Source organism: Symphodus melops, assembly GCF_947650265.1.
Source record: "Symphodus melops genome assembly, chromosome: 2".
Taxonomy (NCBI): Eukaryota; Metazoa; Chordata; class Actinopteri; order Labriformes; family Labridae; genus Symphodus; species Symphodus melops.
The window spans coordinates 26084047-26106059 of NC_136692.1; the positions used below are offsets into that span (position 1 = coordinate 26084047).

The 22013-nt window shown below is 42.1% G+C and overlaps 2 protein-coding genes across 2 annotated transcripts; both read left to right on the forward strand.

Moving 5' to 3' along the window:
• The first annotated feature begins 515 nt into the window (after positions 1-515).
• Positions 516-12559, forward strand: LOC306820342 (uncharacterized protein). The gene is made up of 12 exons (XM_079338161.1): positions 516-536; positions 621-713; positions 1243-2028; positions 2173-2613; positions 2999-3313; positions 6837-7277; positions 7631-7830; positions 8132-8280; positions 11551-11793; positions 11905-12064; positions 12173-12248; positions 12350-12559. Exons 2-12 carry the CDS (start codon positions 638-640, stop codon positions 12367-12369), a joined length of 2907 nt encoding a protein of 968 aa, XP_079194287.1. The 5' UTR covers positions 516-536; positions 621-637; the 3' UTR covers positions 12370-12559.
• Positions 12560-19315: 6756 nt separating this feature from the next.
• Positions 19316-21423, forward strand: LOC306820343 (uromodulin-like; the record flags this gene model as incomplete). Its single annotated transcript, XM_079338162.1, has 4 exons — positions 19316-19901; positions 20045-20485; positions 20770-20969; positions 21271-21423. The coding sequence occupies 4 exons, from the start codon at positions 19316-19318 to the stop codon at positions 21421-21423; spliced, it is 1380 nt and encodes a 459-aa protein (XP_079194288.1).
• Between the last annotated feature and the right edge of the window lie 590 nt (positions 21424-22013).

A 22013-nucleotide genomic window follows, 5' to 3' on the forward strand; every position in this document is an offset into this window, starting at 1 on the left:
TTGGGACTTTATCAATTAAAACAATAATTATTTTAATAATTGACATAAATCTTTGTTAGGCGGGAGCTTTTAAAGATAGAACAGGATGGGGACCACTGAACTAGCTGTTCAAACTGCCTTTTCATAGTTACCTTTATGCTCAAAAGCTGAATGTCCTCAGGCCTTTTAGTTCCAGATGTTTACTAAAGGTGGTTTAAAAGGGCTGGTCAAAGGATAAAGTGATGTGCAAAGTAGTGAAGAACAAGAGGTCTCCATTAAGTTTCAACACTAACCTGAGCTTGATTGTGGCACCATAAAGTATATTGACTCAGGACTTTGTTTGCATGCCAGAACTGATTAAGTTTTTTCCATTTGTCTGACTGTAGTTAAATGAATAAGTAACACTTGATGTCATACTGCATGTATCAGTGCCTTCAATCACCAATGAACGCTTCGCATTGTTCTTTGAACACACAAACAGGTGTATAAATTCTCACACTCACTGAAAGATCTTCAGCTTCAACTATTCCAGTCCTGGACTCCGCAGTAGCTCCAAGGTTAGCACAAAGACGGGTAGAGTATTGAATGTTATGCATTGCATTGAAAATGTTTTTGCAATCGTGTCTTTTTTTCTTTTTCAGACAGTTGATATTCGTGGATGTTGGCAATAATGACGGTGCCTAGGGGTGTGTTATTACTCCTGCTTTTACAGTTTTTTATTGGAAGAACATCAGGTAAACTAGCTGGCTTCATTTTATCATGCATCTTTTCTCCTGTTTGAGTCATCATATAGGCTTCAGTTAAAAAAACATTGACTTTGAAAAAATGAATGAGTTCATTTGTTTCCCAACACACAAAGCAAAACTGCACTTCATATGTGGGGATTCTGACAAATATAAAACCAGTAAATAAGAATATGATACTTATATTTTTCACAAGTTATTTAACTTGTTTTTGTTAGCGTTGCATTTGAGCAACCCAGTGACAACGTCTATAGGTCATTCTTGCATGAGTTAAATACTACATGTCATTTTTCTGCACCAACAGCAGTTCTTGTCTTGCACTTAATTTCAAACATTTCAAAGAAAGTGTCACATTTGTATGTTTTTCAGATGTACAATATTGTCTGGTGAGATTGAACCAAATAAACTAAGTTGTTCTAAAAAAAAAAAGTGTATTTGATTTACGTCATGTTATAAAGTTACAAAAACATTTTTAAAATAAGAAGTATCAAACATCAAACTTTTCTTGTACTCTGCACAGGAACGCTTGTCATCAGCTGTGATTCATGTCACCATGAAGCTGCCTGCCATGAGTCGAAAGAAAGAGGCGACACTTTCTCGAGCCAGGCGCTCTCTTGTGTCTGTCATGAAGGTTTTGTAGGTGATGGCCTCATGTGCTACAATAAAAAACTCTGCAGTGACTCTTCTTGCTGTCCAGAAGGTTATCATTGGTCACCAGACATGGGCTGTGTGGACACAGACGAGTGCTCTCTGACAGACTCACCATGCAAACCACCTCAGATTTGCAGAAACACTCCAGGCTCTTTCTTATGCTTTGAGCCTTCCCCCAGCTCCAGATCAGGTCCCTCCTCCCAGTCTGTCCAGTTCAGCTGTGGCTCCACTGTGTGTCCTTCAGGCATGGACTGTATCAGAATTAATGGGACTCTCCAGTGTGCTGATCCCTGCCAGGAGTACACTGAGCTGAATGATGACTGGCGCTCAACAAATAACACATACTACCAGAACCCACACTGTGATAACGCAGTAAACTTCCAAGGCTGGTATCGGCTGTTTCTGGGACAAACCAGTGCTCATATTCCAGAGAAGTGTGTTCCTGAATTCAGGTGTGGAACATATGGTCCTCTGTGGATAACAGCCCCTCATCCCACACAGTCAGGTCAGATTGTGAACCGCAATGTGTGTGGTTCCTGGGACGACGACTGTTGCTATTTCTCCTCATACAGCATCCATGTCAAGCTCTGCTATGAAAACTACTACGTCTACAAACTTCGACCGCCAAACGGATGTCCTTTTGCATACTGTGCAGGTATTGTTCCACTTGTAACTCTGTAACAACAGATTCTCATTTAATTCAGTTATTTAAAGAATATATTTATTGTCCTGTTGTTCTTAATTCCGATTAAAAACATCTTTTAGTTCAACAGTATCTCACTGTTTTCATTGTAACCAGAGGTGAACGGAATAGCTCCTGAAGATTCTTCAACCACACCTGATCCAAGTACAGCGACCTCTGCATCCAATCAGGTGACAGCTGACATCACCTCCACCACAACAACCAACAACAGCTCAGCAGTTGAGGGTGAGGTCCGCCTGGTGAACGGAGGGAACCACTCCTGCTCTGGCAGAGTAGAGATCTTCCACCGTGGACAGTGGGGGACGGTGTGTGATGATATCTGGGGCCTGGTTGATGCTCAGGTGGTGTGCAGACAGATGGGCTGTGGCAGGGCTCTGTCAGCACCATCAGTTGCCTATTTTGGACAGGGCAGTGGACCCATCTGGATGGATAATGTCTTGTGCACAGGCAACGAATCAAACCTTGGAGAGTGCAGGCACAATGGGTTTGGATCCCACAACTGTGGACACAATGAAGATGCTGGTGTCATCTGTGAAGGTAAATATAATTGTTATCATCTGTCAGAAGCTCGTTATGACTTTATATTCAGCAAAGAAGAGTTAACTGATCAATAACCTGATGGAGAAATGTAAAATATGAGTTTGATGCAACTCTTATCAACAAGCTCTTCAACCTTTAGGAGTCATTGTCTTTCTGAAATAGATTGGTAAAGTGTGTGGTTTTTAGATATATCATTGTCATTAGGATGTTGAAGAGGGTTTTTTATTTGTCAGTCCCCTATTGGACAAATGTAAAAAATGATCTTTACACTTGTATTGATGCAAGAAACTGTTATATAGGATATTTTAAAACATCTCATCTTTTCAAGTCTCTCAGTCTTGTGTCTCACATCATCAACATAATGCCTTATGTTTTCTGTCAGCTGCTGCACCAGTCAGGCTGGTCAACTCTAATGACCGCTGCTCTGGCAGAGTGGAGCTCTACCATGGTGGTCGGTGGGGGACCGTGTGTGATGATGGCTGGGACCTCAGGGACTCTAACGTGGTGTGTAGACAGATGGACTGTGGCCCTGCTCGTTCAGCGTTACAAAATGCAGCTTTTGGTCAGGGCAGTGGACCCATCTGGTTGGATGATGTTGGTTGTTTTGGCAACGAATCGTCAATAGCAGAGTGCAGACATCGAGGGCTCGGGGTCCACAACTGTGGTCATTTTGAAGATGCCAGTGTCATCTGTGAAGGTAAATGTTTACTCTTTTTAAACTCCAATTCTTCTTCTCCTGTGTGTTTATTGAAGTGTTCTTATAAATGAAGTCAAACACTGATCACATACAATAGATGTTGTTTTGTAGCACTGTAAGTTCAATGTGCAGTAAAAGTTATAATATTTTAAATATAAGGATCAAGATTAATGTCCAACTTTAAGACGATGACTGACGTGTTTAATAAAGAAAGAGATCATTAGCTCATGAATATTGATAACAATGTAGACTGAAGATGTGTAAGGACTTGACAGACACTCTCTATTTTATTTGTATTTTTTAAAGGGACAGTGTACATTAGGGTGCATCAAAAAACACAATTCTTGAATCTTGATATGGCTGGGTGCTAAAAGTGTTCCAATATATGTAGAAACAACACATGCAAAATATTTTTCCAGTACATGATGATTTAGGGGTGCCACCGCACATCTGTTTTTGTTGGATAAAGTGGTTAACAGTACTCAATGGTCGCCATGGAGATCTGAGGTAAACAATACTACAGCTCAAGAAAACTGAGGAGATCTTTCTGTTTCAAGTGATCTTTCTGTGCTGGGTATGTATTATTGTTGAAAAGCTGATTGATAACCCAGAAGACCTGGCTTTCTTGGCCAGCATGAAGACCGACAGAGTGGCCATATTTGGTGTATTGGACAAAAAGCTGCAACTCAAGGTGAAGCGGCGAGAGGAGCGTCAAGCGTCAGCAGCAGCCAGGCAGTCCAGGAGTCTAAAGGAGCTGGAGGAGATGACGGCAATGTCCAGCTTCGAGTCGGAGAGTGATGAGGAGTCAGGGGAGGATACTAACACAGTCTATCCACCATCTGAGGGCGAATTATCCCGCAAATATAAGAAGACTGGAACAAACGTCTTAATTCCACATGACATCCTTAGCCGACCTAGTGTTGTGTCACTGGCTACAAGGTTGAAGATGTCAAAAATGCAACAGGCTGCCTTCACGCGTGGTCTTGTTGCAGAGTCAGGCGGTGAATGTACACATCTCTCTGCATCATATGCAACAGCTGACCGAGCAAGACGCCAAGTGCTGGAGGCTATCAGTGAGGAACAGCACAAGCAGTGGACACCACCTCCATTGTGCACCCTACACTGGGACAGCAAGTTAACACCAATGCTCAGCAATGTGCGCCAGTCGGAGGAGCGTCTTACAGTGGTGGTTGGAGATGCAGAGCGGCTGAAACTGCTTGGTGTCCCAGCGTATAAAAAGCAGACCAATGAGGCATGTGGGGCAATCATTGCACAGTTGACATGCATGTTGCTGCAGGACTGGCGCTGCGCTGACCATGTTGTCAACATGGCATTTGACACCACTGCGTCAAACACCGGCCATCTCACAGCAGCCTGCATTGCCATACAGCTCTCACTGGGCCGACCACTGCTTTGGTCTGGGTGCCGGCACCACATTGGCGAGGTCATCCTGAACCAGGTTTTTACAGACCTGAAGGTGGAGTCATCACGCTCGCCAGAGGTTAGCTTGTTCACCCGTCTCAGAGAGAAATGGACACTGCTACACGCTGCTGATGAGGGCATTGCAGCATCAGCGATCAAGGCGCTGGAGAGGCATCGCTGGTACCTGACAGGTGAGATGCTACCCCTGGGGGTACTATCTGGGGGGAGACGCAATGGCTAGGTTCAGAGTTCAGGTTCCATTTCCTCTCTCCTTCTCCCTGGTGATGTTGCTCCATGGAGCAGACCCTGGCACAGACTGACAATAACTAAACTTCAAACTTAATTGCTCAGTCTTACCATTAGGCCCTGTTAGTTGCCAGTGAGTTAGCCACTATATAAGGTTTGTTATTTTAAGTGTGTCAGTATCTCCCCTTGTGTCTAACATTAAAGTCAATTAAACTGTGTATGTGTGTCCGAAATCCATCACTGCTGTACAAAATTCACGGTAAGGTGACATAAACATGTCCCATTGACCTCCATTCATTTTATCCATAGGAAAAATGAAGGAGAATCTTGAAAGTTGAATTCTGAGAAATGCCCAAGTTGCCCAAAGGGCAAACAAACAACTTTGATGTTGATAACCCTATAGAACATGTTACTGTATAAAAGTTCACTGTCCTCAACATTTCCAGGTCAACCATTTGGCAATTAGACTAAAAATTGCACATTTTTCGAAAATTCACCAAAGTTCATGTGTGAGGTGGCACCCCTAAAGCTCAATGGAATTCCTCAAAACTTTGCAAAGGTCATTTTTATGTTAATTGGAACAACATGCAATGCCAGCCAAATTGATATTTTGAAATTAAAATTTAACATTGAAATTTGATGCACCCTAGTGTACATTCATTAACATTCAGAAGGATTTCAATGTAGCTAAATTGGCCGAAAGGCTCATTTTCATCATCAGACCCTTTGCCAGATTTTCATTGGCCTCATAGAATGATGTAACTCATGAACATACATTCATTACTATAGAAAGAAAACAAACAAAGAAGCATATATATAGAAATGTACAATACACTTTGAGTAACAACAAGGAATAATCTCCAACATGATTCAGTTAAAGTTACCAAGAGCAGGTGCAGCATCAGTGTTGACATTGTTGATTCTCAATGAGCCATTTTTTAAACTATATTTAAATGATTGATCGGGTGCTGACTCTAAAATGAATTGAATTATAAATTCCACTGATGGGATACTGTGAAGGAAAAGACATCCTGGCTGAATGTGGTTTTCCTGAGTGGGATGGTGCAGTCCCTCCTAGCTGAACCTCTGGTGGTACTTTTTGAGGTAATAAAACCAGACAGAGGAGCGGGAGCTAAAGCTGAAGAATACTATCAATTAGCAAGACATTTTTGTTTCTGATCAGGTAAACAGACTGTTCTTCTTTAAGATATGGCAATAATGATAACTGAATGTTTTTTGTCTAAAGTTTCAAGTGCTTGTTTATATCATGATTCCAGGAGGTTTCAGGGCTGGAGAATGTGTATTTGATCAACACAATAGACACTAGGTCATATGGTGGAAGTATTAAGCTGCATCAGATGATAAGGCTTTTCTGATAAAAACAAAAATTTGCCCAACATACCTTTTCTACAGACTATTTGGATATGGTTTCATAAGCCAATGTATGAGTCAATCTGAACTTCCAACTATCAGTGTTCTGGCACAATTTGTCAGCTTTTCCTGAGATAAGAATGGCCTGTTTAATATCCACTCTGTGGCCTTTAGTGAAAAACATGCAGACTATTTTTGACACATCTAATTCCAGACAATTTTAGTGAAGTCAGGATGTAACCATGAGCATTTCCTTATTAAGTTAAACTTCCTATGCATTTCTACCATGAACAAAAACAACTGTATCACCAGCAAACATTAAGATATCACACTGTTCACATATAGATGGTAGATCAATAATGTACATGCAGAATCGGATAGGGCCCAGTGTGATTTGATAAGGTTGATAGACTCTAAGGAAAAATTGAAGTTGAGTAGTTTGTTTAGTAGAATTTCATGATCTCATGTATAATCTCTCTTTTAGATCCACCACAATCCAACAGCACAGTTATACCCACCACACCTGATCCAAGACCTGGGAACATCACCACCGCTCAGGTGACAGCTGACATCCCCTCCACCACAACACCCGACTACAGCTCAACAGTTGAGGGTGAGGTCCGCCTGGTGAACGGAGGGAACCACTCCTGCTCTGGCAGAGTAGAGATCTTCCACCGTGGACAGTGGGGGACGGTGTGTGATGATAGCTGGGGCCTGGTTGATGCTCAGGTGGTGTGCAGACAGATGGGCTGTGGCAGGGCTCTGTCAGCACCATCAGTTGCCTATTTTGGACAGGGCAGTGGACCCATCTGGTTGGATGATGTCTTGTGCACAGGCAGCGAATCAAAGCTTGGCGAGTGCAGGCACAGAGGGTTTGGATCCCACAACTGTGGACACAATGAAGATGCTGGTGTCATCTGTGAAGGTAAATATGATTGTTATCATCTGTCAGAAGTAGGGCCTGACCGATACAGGATTATTGGAGCTGATACTAATATCAATATAGATATATCAATACAGATTTATTGTCCAATATCTTTCATGGGTCTATTTTTAATCTACAGAGGTAAACAAAGATATACAAATGTATATTGTTCATCCCTCAAATGAAGCTATCAAACATGTAACAGACACTTACAGTTTGGGGATTTTGTGAAACGTTTTGAAACTGTGTTGATGGTGAAGTGACGGTTTAGAGTTTGTGATTTGTTTTTGCAGGATATATATGCATTATAATCTTTAATGTGTTCTCTTGTACTTTTACACTATTATTTCCAGCCCCTGCACTACATAATTACCAGCTCATTTGCAGCCCTGATAAACTTCAAATGGGGCTGGATTTGGCTGACCTGAACTCAGGTTTGAATCCATACTCTGGCCACTTGGCATCTCGCAACTGCTCCTGGGCCAGAGTGCAAAATAACATGGTGTGGTATGACGTAGACGCCGTGGAAGGTGCCTGTGGAAATATTCTGACGGTACACACTAATAATTCATTTCAACGTTTTTTTTGGTCATGTCATTTTACTTGAAATGGACTTTATACATGCAGGTAAGGAGAAAAAAATTAAAAATTCAGTAAAATATTGATGCTATTGTTCTTCTTCTTTTACTGTTCTTTAAATTAAATCTTAGCTTTTGGTTTGTTGGTTCTCCTGTAGAGAAGTTTGTTTCCCCTCACTGTGTAAAGTCTGGTAATGCTTGTAATGCAGCTGCTCACAGCACTTAAATGAAAGTTTTCATGTACTTTCCACTAATTCAATCAACCTTGGTTTTCAGACCAACCGCACACATGCCATCTACTCCAACAGTTTATTTGTCTACCCTGTTATCAACGGGTCCTTTAACCCTGTGAGCATCCCTTTCTCCTGTGCGTATCCCCTGGAAACAGACAGCAGCCTGAATGTGGCCATCAGACCATTCCTGCCGTAAGTAGCCTCCCTCTTATTGATTGTTACTAACTATGCACTACTAGTGAATCTATCATGTTAGCTGTTTATCTAATACCTGATAATTCCGTCCTCCTGAGATCAAATGTTACATTTCCTACTGTATATAACCAGTTGATTATTCTTTGATACACACGTCCTCAATGAGTTCCTTTAGTTACATGCAGCACATAGACAATCCACCAGAGGGCCCCGTTACACCTTTGCATAGCACATCAAAAAGAGAGGTTTTCTGTTTGTGCCAAAATGTACACTACATTTGCAATTTAAAGAAGATAAGGCAAAGAAAACAATATGTTACTGTGATAAAACAAGAATCATTTTAATATTTTAAGTTTTGTGACTGCTCCCCCCTGAACTGCTACCTTATCGTGGTGGGGGAGTTTGAGCACCCGAATGACCCTAGGAGCTATGTTGTCGGGGGCTTTGAGCCCCCAGCAGGGTCACCCAAGGCAAACAGGTCCTAGGTGACGGGTCAGACCAAAAGCAGTTCATAAAACCCCTATGAAAGGAATACAAACAAGGACCGTGACGTCGCCCGGCTTAGCGGAGCCGGGGCCCCACCCTGGAGCCAGGCCTGGGGTTGGGGCCCGCAGGAGAGCGCCTGGTGGCCGGGCTCTTGCCCGTGGGGCAGTGCTTCACCAACACTGTTTACAGTGGAGGTGGGGAGCTGCTGACCTCAACTGGGGATGTCGTCGGACGGTGGAAGGAATACTTCGAGGATCTCCTCAATCCCACCGTCACGTCTCCCACCGAGGGAGCAGAGGCTGAGTTCTCAGAGGTAGACTCGTCCATCACCCAAGCCGAAGTCACCGAGGTAGTTGGCAAGCTCCTTGGTGGCAAGGCTCCGGGGGTGGATGAGATTCGCCCTGAGTATCTTAAGTCTCTGGATGTGCAGGGGCTGTCATGGTTGACACGTCTCTGTAACATCGCGTGGAGGTCGGGGACAGTGCCTCTGGATTGGCAGACCGGGGTGGTGGTCCCTCTTTTCAAGAAGGGGGACCGGAGGGTGTGTTCCAACTACCGGGGAATCACACTCCTCAGCCTCCCTGGGAAAGTCTATTCCAGGGTTCTGGAGAGGAGGGTCCGGCTGATTGTCGAACCTCGGATTCAAGAGGAACAATGCGGTTTTCGTCCTGGCCGTGGAACACTGAACCAGCTCTACACTCTCCAGCGGGTGCTCGAGGGTTCATGGGAGTTTGCACAACCAGTCCACATGTGCTTTGTGGATCTGGAGAAGGCATTCGACTGTGTCCCTCGCGGCGCCCTGTGGGGGGTGCTCCGGGAGTATGGGGTTCGGGGCCCTTTGCTAAGGGCGGTCCGGTCCTTGTACAACCGGAGCAGGAGTCTGGTTCGCATTGCCGGCAGTAAGTCGGACCTGTTCCCGGTGCGCGTTGGCCTCCGGCAGGGCTGCCCTTTGTCACCGGTTCTGTTCATTACTTTTATGGACAGAATTTCTAGGCGCAGCCAGGGGCCGGAGGGGGTCCGGTTCGGGGACCACAGGATCTCGTCTCTGCTTTTTGCAGATGATGTGGTCTTGTTGGCTCCATCGAACCCGGACCTCCAGCGTACACTGGGGCGGTTCACTAACGAGTGTGAGGCGGCTGGGATGAGGATCAGCACCTCTAAATCTGAGGCCATGGTTCTCGACCGGAAAAAGGTGGTTTGCCCTCTTCGGGTCGGTGGGGAGTCCTTGCCCCAGGTGGAGGAGTTTAAGTATCTCGGGGTCTTGTTCACGAGTGGGGGGAAGATGGAGCGCGAGATCGACAGACAGATCGGTGCGGCGTCTGCAGTCATGCGGTCGCTGTATCGGTCCGTCGTGGTGAAAAAGGAGCTAAGCCGAAAGGCGAAGCTCTCGATTTACCGGTCGATCTTTGTTCCTACCCTCACCTATGGTCATGAGCTTTGGGTCATGACCGAAAGAACGAGGTCTCAGATACAAGCGGCCGAAATGGGCTTCCTCCGTAGGGTGGCTGGGCGCACCCTTAGAGATAGGGTGAGGAGCTCGGTCACCAGGGAGGAGCTCGGAGTAGAGCCGTTACTCCTCCACATCGAGAGGAGTCAGTTGAGGTGGTTCGGGCATCTGGTCCGGATGCCCCCTGGACGCCTCCCTACTGAGGTGTTCCGGGCATGTCCCTCCGGGAGGAGGCCTCGGGGTAGACCCAGGACACGCTGGAGAGACTATGTCTCTCGGCTGGCTTGGGAACGCCTTGGGGTCCCACCGGAAGAGCTGGAGGAGGTGTCTGGGGTGAGGGAAGTCTGGGTGTCTCTGCTTAGACTGCTGCCTCCGCGACCCGGCCCCGGATAAGCGGTAGAAAATTGATGGATGGATGGATGGAAGTTTTGTGACTGATTTTGTGATTTATTTTGTACCTAAAGTAGGCTTTTGACTATAAAGAGTCACAAACCACCAGACCGCTTCATTCAGCTGTAGACCTCTGTTTATAAGTATGAAGTGCTGTGGATCATTTTTCAATTTCAAATCTCAACATTTGGGTGCAAAGCATTAACATCTGAAATAATGCCCTCTACAGGTTTAAACCTGGCTACTGCAAGTGCATTTTCAAAAACAATGTTATTAGCTGGATGTAGCTTACATTTGCTATCAGCGTTTACATAATGTAATTGTGATCTATACCTCAGCAAGTAACAAAACAAGCTTGATAAATAAAAACAAAGTTGTGCTGATTCGATCTAAAAGTCAGTGACATCATATTTTTTCTTCAATTTCTAAAGTATTAATTGTCATAGCAATATTAAACCAAGATAGATCAGCAGGTAGTTTATTCCATAAAGCTGCTCCATGGTGACTAAATGCACCTTCACAAGATTTGTTATTGACTATATATTCAGCTGACCCATACCTGCTGATCTGAGGGATCTTATTGGACTGTAGTGAGTGAGTAGGTCAGAGAGATATTGAGGTGCCATTCCATGTAATGTTTTGTGAACCAGAAGTAAAATTGTGAATTCAATTCTGTAGTGAAGCCAATGAAGATTTTTTAAGGATTGGTGTTGTGTGTTCAATTTTCTTTGTCCCAGTTAGCACTCTGGCAGCTATGTTTTGGATGAATTGAAGTTTCTTTATTGATCAATAGTTCGTCCATTCATCAGGGACACTTTTCATTTCACTGCGTGTTGCCTGTTAACTACAAAGAAATATCTATGGTATTCTGAAGTCATTAAAATTGTACAAGAGAAGATTTTTAATTTTAAATCAATTCAAACTTCACCCTTCTTTCTTTACAGGTCATCAGGGGGCATTTTAGGATCTGGTGCCAAACCCAGGGCCACCATGTCTCTTTTCCGTAACTCCGCCTTCACTGAGACTTACCCAGCTGGAGGGGTCAACATGCCACTGGGTTCACCTTTGTACGTGGGTGTCTCTGTAACAAAGAGAGAGTTCAGATTCGTTGTTGTTCTGGAGGAATGCTACGCCTCTCATTCACCTGATCCTCACTATTACCAGAAATACTATCTCATCCAGAACAAGTGAGTGTCCCTCTTCTCTTCAGAATCAGGAAATTGTTTGTGGAGTATAACTGAAATAACAATAAGTGAGATGTAGTGATTTATGGTGAGCTGTTTCGTTCTCTCTGCCAGGTGTCCCACCGATGCCCGACAGGTGTCTGTGATTGAGAGCGGCAGGTCTTTGCGTGCTCGTTTCTCGGCGCTGCTCTTCCTGATGGAGGATGATTATAGACCCATTTATCTTCACTGCAACATCAGCCTGTGTGACCGAACGAGATTTCCCTGTGTCCCAGTAAGTCAAACAGTTCACTTCATCATTGAGTTATTCAACCATAATCACTGCTGCTTAAAACAATGGATATTGATAAAATCTGCTCTTTCTATCCTCTCCACCATGTAGTCCTGTCAAAGGAGGACATCTCGTTCTGTTTCCAGCTCTGAGGCCGCAGGCAGCGTCACCGTTGGACCAATTACTTGTGAGTAAAAATATGATTTAGTTTGAGGGATGATGTTGCAACACAAGGAACTGTGTAAGTAACAAGTATGTGTTTTGCTTTATCTCTTTACTAATCTTTAGGGGACACGTCAACTAAGTGAGCTGGTTACACCAACACATCACATGATGTGATATTATCTAAGACTGTTCTTCTATCCACAAGACATGAAACTATTTATATATTTTTTTTTTTAAATGTATGAACCTTTTATAATCAAATCTTTTTACACTCAATTCTTTAACTGCTCTGATTCCTCTGGCCTTTGTAATGATTTTGAAGAAAAACAACAAAAAATAATTTCATTAAAAAATACATGTTACCAAGCTCTTCTTCTCCGCTTTGATCATTTGGACGCAGACATGATTTGAATGTTTTATATATCATTTTAAATGTTTTTTCATCATGTTTTGAATTACATTTCTCTTGCACCATGCATTTAGTTTGACAATAACTTATTATTAAACTAGTGACAGAGTTATGTGTAAACTGTAGTCTTCATAGTGAAATAAGCAGGTGGTATAAATAAACTGATTACTGAGTTTGGCAGGCGTAACCTTTACAAATCCTGTACATCTGTGCATGGTGATGTATTTTATGTAGAGATGAAATATTTTAGCAAAATACAAGTTGTTTTTACATGTCCCACAAAACATAATGTTTGTTTTGAATTCTTGGAACTTTTATTGACAAAAAATTACTCCATTATTAATTGAATGGATGATGAAGGACTTCAGACAGTTTTTTGTGAAGTCGGGGTAATATGAAATGACAGACCATCACAAAAATTTCAGATGACCCAGATGATCTCGAAGTCATCACACCTGTCTTCATGGACTGACTCTCTGTCTCTCTAACTTGTTTTGTTGCAGGATCACCAAGAAGACAATTTTTTTCCAATTCATGATGTATAGAATAGAAGATTCCTAGTTCAGTTGGCAGGAATAGCTCCTTTTAACATAATAGTATTTGTGATATAATGCACAATTTGGGGCCGGAGTGTTGGATAAATTACATTTTTATTACAATTAGGTTTGGTATTAGTTCACTAATATTTGGGTGGTGTTGTTCGCCACGTTTTCTTTATTTTGAATATATTTTGGGTAACACCATGGACATGTTGGGTCCAGCCAGAATGACAAAGTTCAGGATGTGTCCCTTTGGAGAATCATGACAAAAGACTCTTAATCCCAGCATGCCTTGCAGGTACTCCCAGGATGCTTTGCCATCACAGATAGGTGTGAAGTTTGAGATGAAGAGATTCTCCTCTGCATCCTTTTTCACAGCATGCTTCTCTATGTTCTGTTGTGCAGATGGAATAGACAACAGGTGGAAATTATAGGCAATGAGCAAGACACCCCCAATAAAGGAAGTGGTTATTTGGTGATCTCAGACCACTTCTCAGTTCCGATGCTTTCTGGCTGATGTTTTGGTCACTTTTGAATGCTAGTGGTGCTTTCATTCTTGTGGTAGCATGAGACGGAGTCTACAACTGACACAAGTGGCTCCGTTAGCTCAGCTCATCCAGGATGGCACATCAATGCGAGCTGTGGCAGGAAGGTTTGCTGTGTCTGTCAGCATAGTGTCCAGAGCATGATGGCGCTACCAGGAGACAGGCCAGTACATCAGGAGACATGAAGGAGACTGTAGGAGGGCAACAACCCAGCAGCAGGACCACTCGCTCTGCCTTTGTGCAAGGAGGAAGGCAAGACGTTTGGCATTTGCCAGAAAACACCAAGATTGGTAAATTCACCACTGGCGCCCTGTGCTCTTCACAGATGAAAGCAGGTTCACACTGAGCACATGTGACAGACATGGAGAACGTTCTGCTGCCTCCAACATCCTCCAGAATGACCGGTTTGGCGGTGGGTCAGTAATGGTGTGGGGTGGCATTTCTTTGGGGGGCCTCACAGCCCTCCATGTTATCGCTAGAGGTAACCTGATAGCCACTAGATACCGAGATGAGATCCTTAGACCCCTTGTGAGTCATATGCTGGTGCAGATGGCTCCTAAGGAAGACAATGCTAGACCTCATGTGGCTGGAGTGTGTCAGCAGTTCCTGAAAGATGAAGGCATTGATGCTATGGACTGGCCCACCCGTTCCCCAGACCTGCATCCAATTGAGCACATCTGGGACATCACGTCTCGCTCCATCCACCAACGCCACAATGCATCAAAGACTGTCCAGGAGTTAGTTCAGGTCTGGGAGGAGATCCCTCAGGAGAGCATCCGTCACCTCATCAGGAGCATCATACAGGCACGTGGAGGCCACACACACTACTGAGCCTCATTTGGACTTGTATAAGGACATTACATCAAAGTTGGATCTGCCTGTAGTTTTTCCACTTTCATTTTGAGTGTTAATCCAAGTTGAGACCTCCATCGGTTAATAAATTTGATTACCATTGATCATTTTGTCATTTTGTTGTCAGCACGTTCAAATATGTAAAGAACAAAGTAATTTAAAAGTATACTTCACTCGTGCAGATCTAGGATGTGTTACTTTAGTGTTCCAATTATTTTTTTGATCAGTATATTAAGACTGTGTTATTAGTGTTTTATTTGTGATTTATTTCAGAGATCTGTTTTAATATTGGTAAAACATTATATTTAAAAAAAACAACAAAGCATTAAAAAAAAAGCATCGAGAACTCTGACAGATAAACTCTAGAAAATATCTGGTACATGTCCAGACACTCTGCCTCTGATATCTTCCTGAGTTGCTCGATCACACATGTCCTTCTCAGCGGGAGATTTTCTGTCTCTGAGGGGAGGGGCGGAGTCACAGGAGGCAGGACGTGCTTCGTGTAATTGGACGTACAGTATCAATGAACGAGTGGAAGGGAACATGCTGGCAAGCAGAAAAGTGAACAAAGCAGCAGAACAATGGCAGCCTTTCATCACCAGCTGCATAATAACCAGATCTGAGGATATTTTGAGTACATATGTGAAGAGCTGTGGAGAGTGCAATAATCACTAATAAAACACTTATTTTAAACCGTTGAGGACATCGATCATGGAATTTGAGTGAAGTGAAGTGTCAACACGAAATGTTCAAATAATAACTTATATAAGGTCTGTCACCACACCTTGATATTGATTCATCTCTTTGAGAAGAGAGCAGTCCACAAGACCTGTCACAAGCTGAAATCACTTACATAATATAAGGAAGTGTTTGCATGACCTCACAGGTAGCATTCATCCATCCTCTGAGCCTGCAATCCATTGACTGACCCCAGCATTGTAAATGTGTACCAGACTGTTGTAGCACTTGGAGAGGTTCCTGATCAGAGGGCAGTGGATGTACTCAAAAAAGTGAATTTTTAACAAAAGCCCTTTTTCCTTAAAAGATAGTTTTTGTTACACCACGTGTTCTCTCCCCGTGCTAAGAGAATAAAAAAGGAGATCGCACACTTGCTCCCTTTTCGTGCATTTATTTTCAGCACATCCCGCGAGTCACATTACGAGCACAGCTCTTCTTCAGATTTAAACAGGACTTCTCTACCCGTGCTGTCATGAACTAATACATCAATGTTTTTGCATTATTCTCTGGTTGCGTTTTATCCATTTCTTTCTTCTTTTAAAAGAGTGTGTATGGATATGAAGGGTCTTGATACCTCTATTCTCCGATGTCTCCCTTTGTATATCATTCTCAGGAAACTGAGTTCTTCTTAAATGCAATTTGTGAAGTCTTTTGTTTTTCTTGCTTGCTGTAGAACTTCTTCACTTCAGTATGCATCTTCTCTTTAATCAGGGTTTTAAAAGTTGACCTCAATTAAAAGCATAGTGTCAGTATCTTTATCATCACTATAAAATAAAAGTTTAAGATTTAGAAAGTTATTGAACAAACTGAAATTAAAATCGAAGCCTCTTCAAGACTTAAAATAGTAAACCAGACTGTCACAGACAAATTTGACTTTTCCCTTAAAGTTTAAGTTATCCTTTTTACCTTCAAACACTGCCACTGGGTAGGTACAGCACACTGCAGAATATATTTATTTTTAATTTTCAGACTGTAAGATTGGTCCATTGCAAGGTCTATATACACGGTAACTTAAGTATGTAGAAGGGAACAGGTGAAATCAGGATGTATTGGTAGAAAGAGTGCAGCCAATGAATTTGTCCATGAGGGAGAGAAATGTAAGAGAGGCAGGCAAGAGTCGAGTCATCTAAAGGCTGCGAGTGATTGGCAGATTCAGCTAGATTTGAAAACTCATTGTTCCAAAGGAGTAGTAGCCTGAGGCCTGATGAAATATTATAATAATATGTTCTTGTGAACAAGTTATACTTTAACAAGCTAAGATTTTACAGAGTTAAAAACCTCAGAAAATCAAAGATTTCTATCAAAATGTTTGTTTTACTAACCTTTCATCTGCATGTAACTCATATTGGGTCCATGCTATCCAGAAGGCCACAATGATAACATTTATTCATAACGACCAAAACACCCACACTGTCCAAATATAATCTATTAATCTCACTGTGCTTTACTTTTAGTTTTGCTTAATAAAGGTCTTATCAGTAAAAAAAAGAAATCACAAAAAAAAGCTCTCTACATTGTTTCTGCCCGTGTGACTGAAGGTTGTATTTAAGAAAGGATTTATTCTTCAATGACAACAAGCTCTCCATGGATGTGTTGTGTAATTTTGATATTATGTAAAGTTTCATATTTCACAGATACTTCCCAGCATTAACTGTTGTAAAAATGATTTTATGATATTCAATTGCTTCTGGAACAAAGCTCTGAGTCAACCATTTACTCTGGCATTATAAAACATTTACGTTTGAGATATGATGGCCAAAAATGACGGGAAGGCGCACAATAATCTCAATAAATGATTATAAGAAGTTAAATTTAAATGAAAAATAGTTCATCCACCCTTGAGCGCTGTTATTTTCTGTTTTTTTCCCTGCACTGAATAATTGTCAATCCAGATTTCAGAGAATTAGCAGATTCTTTAAACATTATAACATTTAAGATTTGGGCCTAAATGGACCATTTAGTCCAAACTGCTTTCCTGAGAAATCCAGTTTGATGCATTCATGGTGCTGGTTCCGATTGGATTGGATTAAATGGATTAGTCTTTTAAAATCTAGTAATTTACTGAATAATAAGACACATGGTAACTATCCACCATGAGACCAAAAGACCTTTGTATTAACTTAATACAAACGTCTTTTGGTATGAACGTGTGTGTGTGTGTGTGTGTGCAGGCCTGGAGCACCTGTGGCCTAGTGGTTAGTTTGCACGTCCCACGTATAGGCTGTAGTCCTCTAAGCAGATGGACCAGTTAAATTCTGACCTCCCACCCCCCTCTCTCTCTCCCCAGTTTCCGAGGGTGCATTCGGATTGTCCCTCCTATCTACTTTCACAATCTGCTTTACCTTAACCCTGTGAAAACGTCACAGGGTTAAGGAAAGGTGTTAGGAGAATTCATAAAGGACATAGGGAAAGACAATCGCGATGTTTTGACAATCCGACCGCACTTTCACTATGTGACGTCAAAATAATGTAACGGCAGCGGAGGTTAATGCTGCGAGTCTGCCGTGGTGGAACTACAGTTTTCAGAAAATGGACTACAAAAAGCTGTGCCATCTTACCGGTAAAATGATTCTAAAAACCACGGGGTGGGAATAAAAATAGAAGGTAAGCTTTATTAGACACCAGGAAACTTCACTTTGATTGTTTTATAACATCAACATCACGTTCAGAGTTTACCTCTGGATTTAAGATAGTTTAAAGTTAAGGTAAATTATTACAGTCCTTCAGTTTTTGAGCATTCGAACAACTCTTATCATGGCCGCCACTTAACTGCTTCTGGGGTTAAGGAAAAAATGTTAGTGAAAGTGGATAAGAGGGAAAATCCGAACGCACCCCAACTCTATTCGACATCCTCTCTCTCACTACTATAGGCCTTAAAAGCTCAAAAATAAATCTTTAAAAAGTGCATGTAGAACTATTCTGTTGGGACTTTATCAATTAAAACAATAATTATTTTAAGAATTGACATAAATCTTTGTTAGGCTTAAGCTTTTAAAGATAGAACAGGATGGGGACCACTGAACTAGCTGTTCAAACTGCCTTTTCATAGTTACCTTTATGCTCAAAAGCTGAATGTCCTCAGGCCTTTTAGTTCCAGATGTTTACTAAAGGTGGTTTATAGGGCTGGTCAGAGGATGGAGTGATGTTCAAACTATAACAAGAGGTCTCCATTAAGTTTCAAAACTGACCTGAGCTTGATTGTGGCACAATTGACTCAGGACTTTGTTTGCATGCCAGAACTGATTAAGTTTTTTCCATTTGTCTGACTGTAGTTAAATGAATAAGTAACTCTTGATGTCATACTGCATGTATCAGTGCCTTCAATCACCAATGAACGCTTTGCATGGTTCTTTGAACACACAAACAGGTGTATAAATTGTCACACTCACTGAAAGATCTTCAGCTTCCACTATTCCAGTCCTGGACTCCGCAGTAGCTCCAAGGTTAGCACAAAGACGGGTAGAGTATTGAATGTTATGCATTGCATTGAAAATTATTTTGCAATTGTGTTTTTTTTTCTTTTTCAGAAAGTTGATATTCGTGGATGTTGGCAATAATGACGGTGCCTAGGGGTGTGTTATTACTCCTGCTTTTACAGTTTTTTATTGGAAGAACATCAGGTAAACTAGCTGGCTTCATTTTATCATGTATCTTTTCTCCTGTTTGAGTCATCATATAGGCTTCAGTTAAAAAAACTTTGACTTTGAAAAAATGAATAAGTTCATTTGTTTCCCAACACACAAACTAAAACTGCACTTCATATGTGGGGATTCTGACAAATATAAAACCAGTAAATAAGAATGTGATACTTATATTTTTCACAAGTTATTTAACTTGTTTGTGTTAGTGTTGCATTTGACCAACCCAGTGACAATGTCTATAGGCCAATGAGTTAAATACTAGATGTAATTTTTCTGCACCAACAGGTGATGGCCTCATGTGCTACAATAAAAAACTCTGCAGTGACTCTTCTTGCTGTCAGGAAGGTTATCATTGGTCCCCAGACATGGGCTGTGTGGACACAGACGAGTGCTCTCTAACAGACTCACCATGCAAACCACCTCAGGTTTGCAGAAACACTCCAGGCTCTTTCTTATGCTTTGAGCCTTCCCCCAGCTCCAGATCAGGTCCCTCCTCCCAGTCTGTCCAGTTCAGCTGTGGCTCCACTGTGTGTCCTTCAGGCATGGACTGTCTCAGAATTAATGGGACTCTCCAGTGTGGTGACCCCTGCCAGGAGTACACTGAGCTGAATGACGACTGGCGCTCAACGAATAACACATACTACCAGAACCAACACAGTGATAACGCAGTAAACTTCCAAGGCTGGTATCGGCTGTTTCTGGGACAAACCAGTGCTCATATTCCAGAGAAGTGTGTTCCTGAATTCAGGTGTGGAACCAATGCTCCTCTGTGGATAACAGCCCCTCATCCCACACAGTCAGGTCAGATTGTGAACCGCAATGTGTGTGGTTCCTGGGTCAACAGCTGCTGCTATTACTCAACATCCAGCATCCATGTTAAGCTTTGCTATGGAAACTACTACGTCTACAAACTTAGACGGCCAAACGTATCTCCTTCTGCATACTGTGCAGGTATTGTTCCATTTGTAACTCTGTAACAAAAGATTCTCATCTAATTAAGTTATTAAAAAAAATTATTGTCCTGTTGTTCTTAATTCTGATTAAAAACATCTTTTAGTTAAACAGCAGCATCTCACTGTTTTCATTGTAACCAGAGGTGAACGGAACAGCTCCTGAAGATTCTTCAACCACACCTGATCCAAGTACAGCAACCTCTGCATCCAATCAGGTGACAGCTGACATCACCTCCACCACAACACCCGACAACAGCTCAGCAGTTGAGGGTGAGGTCCGCCTGGTGAATGGAGGGAACCACTCCTGCTCTGGCAGAGTAGAGATCTTCCACCGTGGACAGTGGGGGACGGTGTGTGATGATATCTGGGGCCTGGTTAATGCTCAGGTGGTGTGCAGACAGATGGGCTGTGGCAGGGCTCTGTCAGCACCATCAGTTGCCTATTTTGGACAGGGCAGTGGACCCATCTGGATGGATGATGTCTTGTGCACAGGCAACGAATCGAAGCTTGAAGAGTGCAGGCACAATGGGTTTGGATCCCACAACTGTGGACACAGTGAAGATGCTGGTGTCATCTGTGAAGGTAAATATAATTGTTATCATCTGTCAAAAGAAGGGCCTGACCGATACAGGATTATTGGAGCTGATAAATCAAAATTGGGGAGAAAACAAAATCCAATACAGATATATTATCCAATATCTTTCATGGGTCTATTTATTCACTTTCATTTTGGGGATTTTGATAAATGTTTTTAAAATGTGTTAATGGTGAAGTGACGGTTTACAGTTTGTAATTTGTTTTTGCACGATATATATACATTATAATCTGTAATGTGTTCTCTTGTACTTTTATACTATTATTTCCAGCCCCTGCACTGCATGATTACCAGCTCATTTGCAGCCCTGATAAACTTCAAATGGGGCTGGATTTGGCTGATCTGAACTCAGGTTTGAACCCATACTCTGGCCACTTGGCATCTCGCAACTGCTCCTGGGCCAGAGTGCAAAATAACATGGTGTGGTATGACGTAGACGCTGTGGAAGGTGCCTGTGGAAACACTCTGACGGTACACACTAATAATTCATTTTAACATTTTTTTGGGTCATGTTATTTTCCTTAAAATGTACTTTATACATGCAGGTAATGAGAAAAAAATTTAAAATTCTGTAAAATATTGATGCTATTGTCCTTCTTCTTTTATCGTTCTTTAAATTAAATCTTAGGTTTTGGTTTGTTGGTTCTCCTGTAGAGAAGTTTGTTTCCCCTCACTGTGTAAAGTCTGGTAATGCTTGTAATGCAGCTGCTCACAGCACTTCAATGAAAATTTTCATGTACTTTCCACTAATTCATTCAACCTTGGTTTTCAGACCAACAACACACATGCCATCTACTCCAACAGTTTATTTGTCTACCCTGTTATCAACGGGTCCTTTAACCCTGTGAGCATCCCTTTCTCCTGTGCGTATCCTCTGGAAACAGACACCAGCCTGAATGTGGCCATCAGACCATTCCTGCCGTAAGTAGCCTCCCTCTTATTGATTTTTACTAACTATGCATAAATAGTGAATCTACCATGTGAGCTGTTTAATACCTGGTAATTCCGTCCTCCTGAGATCAAATGTTACATTACCTACTTTATATAACCAGTTGATTATTCTTTGATACACACGTCCTCAGTGAGTTCCTTTAGTTACATGCAGCACATAGATAACCCACCAGGGGGCCCCATTACACCTTTGCATGGCATCAAAAAGAGAGGTTTTCTGTTGGTGCCAAAATGTACACTACATTTACAATTTAAAGAAGATACGGCAAAGAAAACGATATGTTACTGTGATACAACAAGAATCATTTTAATATTTTAAGTGTTGTGACTGATTTTGTTATTTATTTTGTACCTAAAGTAGGCTTTTGACTATGAAGAGCCACAAACCACCAGACCGCTTCGTTCAGCTGTAGACCTCTGTTTATAAGTATGAAGTGCTGCGGATCATTTCAAATCTCGACATTTGAGTGCAAAGCATTAACATCTGAAATAGTGCCCTCTACAGGTTTAAACCTGGCTACTGCAAGTGCATTTTTAAAAACAATGTTATTAGCTGGATGTAGC